The sequence below is a fragment of the Theobroma umbraticum genome, unplaced genomic scaffold (genome assembly GCF_002168275.2).
Source record: "Theobroma umbraticum cultivar Fairchild unplaced genomic scaffold, ASM216827v3 scaffold_51.0, whole genome shotgun sequence".
Taxonomy (NCBI): domain Eukaryota; kingdom Viridiplantae; phylum Streptophyta; class Magnoliopsida; order Malvales; family Malvaceae; genus Theobroma; species Theobroma umbraticum.
Window position 1 is genome coordinate 8,227,608 of NW_018397260.1, and position 7,834 is coordinate 8,235,441.

The 7,834-nt window shown below is 34.3% G+C and overlaps 1 protein-coding gene across 1 annotated transcript; it reads left to right on the plus strand.

Annotated features, from left to right (window-relative positions):
* Nucleotides 1-1,430: 1,430 nt before the first annotated feature.
* Nucleotides 1,431-7,828, plus strand: LOC110416142 (ATP binding microtubule motor family protein). The gene is made up of 22 exons (XM_021427995.1): nt 1,431-2,040; nt 2,138-2,337; nt 2,438-2,561; nt 2,656-2,750; nt 2,864-2,999; nt 3,303-3,368; nt 3,582-3,644; nt 3,799-3,849; nt 4,044-4,126; nt 4,231-4,345; nt 4,844-4,889; nt 5,055-5,209; nt 5,300-5,506; nt 5,650-5,739; nt 5,874-5,963; nt 6,252-6,326; nt 6,414-6,512; nt 6,596-6,695; nt 6,907-6,974; nt 7,074-7,204; nt 7,320-7,395; nt 7,658-7,828. Exons 1-22 carry the CDS (start codon nt 1,489-1,491, stop codon nt 7,760-7,762), a joined length of 2,727 nt encoding a protein of 908 aa, XP_021283670.1. The 5' UTR covers nt 1,431-1,488; the 3' UTR covers nt 7,763-7,828.
* Nucleotides 7,829-7,834: the final 6 nt, after the last annotated feature.

Here is a 7,834-nt window from a genome sequence, read left to right on the forward strand (position 1 = left end):
AGTTTATGCACTAGACATTCAATTTGAAATGAATCTAACATATATTTAGATGGATTCTACCATTTACTCCTAAGACTCCTAGCACCAAAAGACTCTAAAACAATACCAATTATTTCCTTTTTATGATGTGAATAACCATTTTTCTTATTTTTTGTTAAGAGGTAAACTAGTATATTTATTTCTCAATTGCATATAACATTTTAGATAGAATACTATTAAATAATAATCTAATTTATGCTCTTAAATATTAGTTCTACTGGAGGATGAGCTCCATGAAAATAAGAAAAAGCATGATGGGCCTTGTGCAGCCTCCGCTTTAGATCTGGAGTTGGATATTGGGCTCTAAACCCATTAGAAACAAAGACCAAAAAACATCCCATCATACTATAGGCCCTTGACCCATTTCATAATTTGACTGTCAAAATCAAAAGTAAGCAGTCAGTACGATTCGTTTAATCGGTTCAATTGTAAAATATAATAGCCGAAAAAATTGATTTACACTAAAAAAAATTAAGTTATCATATTCTAAAAAATCTAGGAATTATTTAAATTTTTTATTTTTCTTTTATTAATTAAAATTTTATTTTTTATTAAATAATTTTTTATAATTAACAATTGATTAACTATTATTAATTAAAATGATATTTATGATTTTTATTTTATATAACTTTGATGTAAAAACTAAAAATCTTTTTTGACAATGTTATCATGTAATATATAAATATATTATGTTAATATCATATGATATAAAATAATATATAAATTTTAATTAATAATAATTAATTAATTATTAATTATAAAAATTTATATAATTTAAAATAAAAATATGATGATTACATTAAATATAATAAAATAATATAAATTTATTTAATTTTTTAAAATAATTTAAAAAATCTTTTAGATATTATATAAAAATTAATCAAAAATATTGTAATAAGAGAAAAGAAACCATAATTGAACAACTCCAATTAATTGGATCTAATTAATTTTACTTTTGAATCAAAATTCACCTATATTTTTTTTGTTTCATCAAAAACAAAACATTAAAAACCCATATATTCACCAAAATACCTTCACCACAAAGATATTATACACAAATGTGAACTAATTAAATATTTTCAAAAGGTGAAATAACTATAAAAATCAACAAAAATTAAAGTTTAAATAATAAATTATATAGAAATATACACAAAACAAATTTTAATATAGAAATATATATTAATATATTTTAAGTAGTAACTAATAATAATAGTTTAAATATATTTAAAATTACAATAATCATTCTATAATGGAAATGAATGGAAGTATGGGAAAGGAGAAATTTCGATTTAATAATATTATTTTATTTTGTTATTTTCGATAATTACCAAGTAATTAATACTTACCCCTAGCACGTTTGTGCATTTGACTTTCCTAAATTCAAAAGCACAATTTCCGCCATTTTTGTTTCGAAACGGAGTGACAGCGGGAAGGAAAAGGAGAGAAGCAATGGAGTCGAAGAGTCCTCCACCATGTCCATCCAGCGTCACCGTCCGGCGAAATCCTTACCGGAAGGCTAGGGCTACTCCTTTAACCAATCCCCCTCAACTTCCTTCCCACTCCACTTCATCCTCTAAATTACCTCCAATTTCTTCTTTTCCGATTCAAGACATTCTCTCTGAAGAAATCCCCCAAAATGTTCCCTCCACCGTCACCGTTACGGCCGCCTCACCGTCATCGTCACAAGATACAATCGCCGAAAACCTCAAAGTCTATTTGAGAATTTGTCCTCTCGTGCCTCTTAAAGGCTCAACCAAAAATGCAGGAGATCAAAATCCAAGCTCGAGGACGAAAAACGTTTGGCCTCAAAATCCATCGAAAAAGAACAGCGTAAAAGAGAAGAAAAATTCAAAGAAGAAAAGTAACGAGAGTTGTATAACGGTGAGCGAGGATTGTCACTCGGTTACTTTATCTCCTCCTTTGCCGCTACAAGAATCCAAACGGATCAAATCGGAGATTTACGAAGGTTTTTCACACGTGTTCTCGGCTGACTCGACTCAGGTATATGTTTTTCTTTCTAGAATTCTTTTATTTTGATATGATTACTTTCTATTTTTTCTACTATTCTCATGCATTTGGTTTCGGAAACTTTTTGTAGAGTGAAGTGTACGAGAAGATGGTGAACCCGTTGGTTGAGGATTTCCTCAGGGGTAAAAGCGGAATGTTGGCGGCATTGGGGCCAACCGGCTCCGGCAAGACTCATACAGTTTTTGGGAGTCCTAGGGAGCCTGGCATGGTTCCTCTAGCTCTCCAAAGGATTTTCAAGCCAGCTCCAGCGTGTAGCTCTCAGTCCTCACGGTGATTCAGGACCTCCCAACTTAAAAATGCAAATGTTTATCAATTAATGAAACATTTTACATTGTGTTAACCACTTCTTGCTGGTATAATGTCTTTGCAGGCGATTTTACTTATCAATTTTTGAAATATGTGCTGAGCGAGGCAAAGCTGAGAGGATATCTGATTTAACCTCGGATGGACAGGATTTATCTATGCAGCAATCAGCCATTAAAGGGCTTCAAGAGGTCGTTTTTTTTTTTGTTTTAAAAATATATATTCAATATTATTCATGATGGAAATTAATTAATGGATGTGGCGTTTCCTTAATCATGCAAACAGGTTCCTGTTCATGATGTTGCGGGGGCAGAGCAGTTGATAGCTCGTGCTCTTCTGAAACGTTCGACAGCTATGACAAATGCCAACAGCCAGTCAAGGTGAATGACTAAGTACACTGTCATTTTTACTATATGATTACTTAACATTACGTAATTTGAATTGATTGAAATGCAACGTTTACTGATATGATTATTGGCTGGCATACTTGCAGCCGTTCACAGTGCATCATCAACATTCGCAGAGGTACTGATAGTTCTGATGCAGAAACTGATGAGCAATCAAATTCTGCTGTTTTATCTATTGTTGACCTTGCTGGAGCTGAAAGAGAAAAACGGACTGGGAATCAGGTATTCCTTTTTGTCCGCTTTAAGGTTTGGTTGTAATGTAACAACCTTTTCAGCTAGAAACTTCTTTAAAGAATGAGCTATGTGTGATATAGTAACATGTAGGCACACTATCAGCACCAGTTCAAAAGCATTTGTGTGTACATTTTAATTTTTGCATGCAGTTCAAAGGTACAAATTTCAATCATGACCGGTTGGATTGATATCAGATACTTCACTATTTTGAGGGAGTTAATTTAGTGATACAAAAGGTCAATGTTAATGAAAGTTTCTTGTAAGCTTTTTGAAACAAATATTTTATTGCAGGGAACAAGATTGGCCGAGAGCAATTTTATCAATAACACATCGATGGTTTTTGGTTTATGCCTAAGAGTAAGTGCCTTCAACTTGTTTCCTGGATCTTCAAGGCATTCTCAAGTCTCTTTTCGATCAGTATTTTCTCAATTACATATCTGCTTGATGTTTAGTGCAGTTTATGTTGTTCATTCAATTGTTCTTAGCTTACTTTCAAGTCATTTCTCTCTATCTTGCTCTCTCAGCATTTGTGTGAGTGATTCTTTTTCTTTTCTTTACCTCTGTTTTCAGTCCTTGTTGGAGCACCAAAAGAAGCCCAAGAAGGCACTGCAGAAGCACTTTCAAAATTCTTTGGTAATGCTTCCCTTGATGAATTCATGTGTTACAAATATTTGATACAGTCTTCTTTTCCCTTTTAACCAACATCTGTTTGATAGATGACATGATCCTTTTTTGCCTCTGTTTAGTGGTGATAGTTAGCACTTAGTATGACTTTATTTACACACAGCTGACTAGGTACCTGCGAGATTATTTGGAAGGCAAGAAGAGGATGACATTGGTATGTTGCGTTCATGTCAATAGGTGCTTTGCTCATATTATTAACTATTCTAATTGTTCTTCTAGTACTTCATTTGCTTCTTTGCTTCGTTGTAGTCTTAGTTATTAGTTCTAAGAAAGTTTTCAATTTCATTTTATCCTATTCTATTTTCATTTGTTATATAACTGTTGTTGAAAGTTTTATTCTGTTGGCAGATTTTAACAGTAAAACCAGGAGAAGAAGACTATCTTGATGCGTCATACTTGCTAAGACAAGCTTCACCTTTTATGAAAATCAAGTAATCTTTCTTTCTGTTTTTTTTTTTTTCCTTTTCCCTCAGTTTCATTTGAAATTTAACCTGTACAACTTATAAGATGCAGTATTTACATCTCTTTCTTCTAGGTTCACTAACCTTGAGGCACAGTCCAATTTTCTCTGCAACAAGAGGCAATTCCAAACAACATCTAGAACTGAGCAGTCTAAAAGAATAAAAGTTGGCAGCCGTGATGCTTCTCTGGTACTTTTTTTTCCTCCTTAAGGGTGCCGTTTCTTCCTATCTGGTGTACTTCTTGCATTAGTCTCTCTCTCTCTCTCTCTCCCTCTCTCTTGACTTGTGATCCAGAAAGAAAATCAAGGTGTGTTAGCAACTTCTTAAGGCCCTCTGTGCACTATGATTAAGAATTCGTGTAGGACAATTTTACATTCCTAACTTTAGTTTTAAGAAAGTCAGCTGTGTATTTATGCAAAAGCCGTAAATCATATCCTGTCATGCCACTCTTTTTCCTTTGACATTTCTAAAGCATTTTCTATTAACTATTCAAAAATTCTATAGATTTTTAAGTGGTTTGGGTTGTCCATAGTCCATACTCACTTCACATAATAGGTTTCCATGTCCATTGCATCATTTCCTTTCAAAAATTCTGTAAATCATATCCTGTTGTCGTTTATACTGTAGCAGTAATGAACTGTTATTAGCATGCCTTTTATCATTTATCATATTTAAGTTTGTTTTCAGATTGAAGGAAAGATTGCTGGAGATGAAAACCAGCTTCATGATGAAGGTTGTTAAATATGTCTTGCTAAATTCTATGGTTCTACAAGTTTCTTCTTTTATTTTTTTTTTTGAATAGCACAAGTTTCTTCTTTTATTTGCATTACTTTCCTCCTTATCTACTTTCTGATGCCTCCTTTTAGAATTTTTTACATGTTTGCTTATTGCATCACAGAGGATCTGAGAATCTGCAATGCAGAATTTAAAAACAGTAGACCTCTAAACTTGAATTCGGATGACTTGATGAAGATGGAGAGAAATCATCAGATTATGCAAAATTTTGCCAAAGCTTTATGGAGTGTTTTGAAGCAACATAATGAAAAACTGAAGGTGGTAGTTCTGGGTAGCTTGATGTGTTAATATTTCCTTTTTCAACATGATTTTATTGATAACTAAATTATAGACTCTGGTCATAATCAGGTGGCAGAAAGTGAAATCCAGATCCTCAAAGAAAATCTTAGAAATGAGAAGACAAGATCTATTGAGATGGAGAAAGAGCTCAACAATTTGAGGTCCTTCTGTACTTGCTCTAAGGAAAATTCTGTGGCATCAACCATTGTTAAAGTAGGTGAAAATTTTGAGTCCATGTTACATTTGGAAGGACACACATCTTGCAGCTTTGATGAGGTATGTACGTAACTAGGTACTTATCTAAGTTTGAAAATGTTTTACAATATCTTTATAAAACTTTTTTCATACTTGCATTAACTTGTAATACCTGCATAACTCAAAGAGAGTAATTTTATTCGAAAACTTTTGTTTATGTTTAGACAAAACCGGTTTTGAATTCTTCCAATCGCTTCAAATCTGAATGCAGTAGCAGTCCCAGAATATGTGACTCAACTCCAGGAGAGGACCAAGTACTTTTGCTGCTTTCTTTTTGTTTATTTAATATCATTTTGGTTTCTCGTGAGTCTACTCCTGTTTGTCATCTATAAAAAGAGTATGAGTTGATTATTTACTTATAATACCTACGCCTTTATTCCACATTTAGAGGAACGTGAAAGTTCTTTCTCCCAACTGCAATTGCTCACCAGAAAATGACGACCTTGTTCGAATACAGCGGCAGGACATGTCTTCTCAGGTATATGGATCACTAGGCATTGCTTTCTATAATCCAACTCTGATGTTATCATATTTGCAACCCTTTCATCGCCAAAGTTTTGTCTCAGAAGGTCAACTTTGTCGGTTTTCTCTCAAATACAATGTCTCAGACAGTCTGGTCCTTGCCTCTTGTGAAAATGATAATACCTTGTCACAAGGGATTAAGGTGTATGATCAGAGTGGCTCTTTCCATATATCTTGTCATTACATATCTGCTTGAAAAGGTTTTAACCATCTTTTTGTTCTTTATCCCATCGGTTGTATGAAGGTACCATGTCACAAAACCACTTCAAACTTGAGTGGGCTTGAATGCATTGATGATAAGCAAGAACCTGAGGCCATGGTAAGGATGACACTCGGACCTGTTTTTTGGAGAAATTGCCTTTGATGGAAAGAAAATTTTCCCTTTCATTTCTTTTGTCTTTGGTAGGATGGATTTTTTTTACTGGATGGTCAGGTGAGAAGTTCTGAAGCTGATGTTAGTTCTCCGAGCATTTGTGTTTTGAACGAAAATTGTCAGAGTTTTCAGGTATGGGTACCACCAATTTCTGAGATCAGGATGCCAATTATTCACAATGACTTTGACAAATTAATTAATGATTCCTCAATTAGGTACATGAGAGCTTTCCTGGGACTAGAAATATTCATGAGGATTCAAGTGAGTCAAATTATGTGGTTGTCGAGCATCTTGATCCTAAATCAGATGTAAAAGGTTTGAATTAGAAACTCAACTTTTATGTTATGGACTACGATTGTGAAACATTTTACATCTTGGAAGGCCCTTGTTACCATTTGTCCTGGGTTGAAACTATGATTGGCCCATGTTGTGATTGAATTCTGGTTGATCTTTTATTTCCTTATCTTTCACTCTATTGTTTCACCATTCTATATGATTAATATATTTAAGGCTTTTACATTGGCAGTCAGCACTTCAGGCAATGACAGCAGTGTATCTGTGGAACCAGGTCAGCAGCTTGGTGAGAAAAATGAGGTTGGGGTCTGTTCCATGTTTACTTTATAGGTTCATTCTCTGATGTCAAAGTTGGCCATTAGTTCTTTTTTCTATGACAATATATCCTACCCTATTTAGGACTTACTGGATTTGCTGGTATCACCTAAGGAAGTTAAACATACTCAACAGCAAGACCTTACTTATGTGCCTGAGACTGAAATCAGACCTGATACCTCCTGCAACTCTTCAAGGAAGGAAAAACCAAAAAGGTAAGTAGGGTGGCTTCTCACTGGCGCTAGTACATGTCTTACCTTACGTTATTATTTGGTCATGAATGTGTTTGGAATTGCCCTCTTGACCCTCACTTTATATTTGCACAAACAGGAGGCTTTTGCCTGCTTCATCCATTCTAGTGAGGGAAATCAGCATTTTGGACGCTGATGAGTTTGACAAACCAAGGGTTAGTTGACAATTCTCTCTCTTTGCATTATTACTTCTCGCATGCTTTTGTATTGGATTTTCGTTGTGATCTGAAGTGTATTACACCCAAGTATCTTGCTCTTCACAAGAAATATGATGCTTAATAGATTACGGTTGCTTCATTGTTCAAAATCAAAAGCCACATGGGTTAGAACTTCGAATAGGAAGAGCAAAGAGTAAAGTAGTAAATTGATACGGTTCATTCTAACGTAGAAGCATATCTCCTTAAATTTTCTTTGCAGGGGAATGGAGTCGGAAATAAGTTGGCTGCTTCTGAAAGGCAAAGAACTCAGGGCAGCATTTCTCTCCTACGCTTACTAAAGAGTAATCTTCATTCTCTAGTGTAGCAGCTTTCATTGTTTTCTGTAACGCTTGCTTTTGATGTATAGATGGGTCAGTTTTAGTTTTGGGGCTCACGA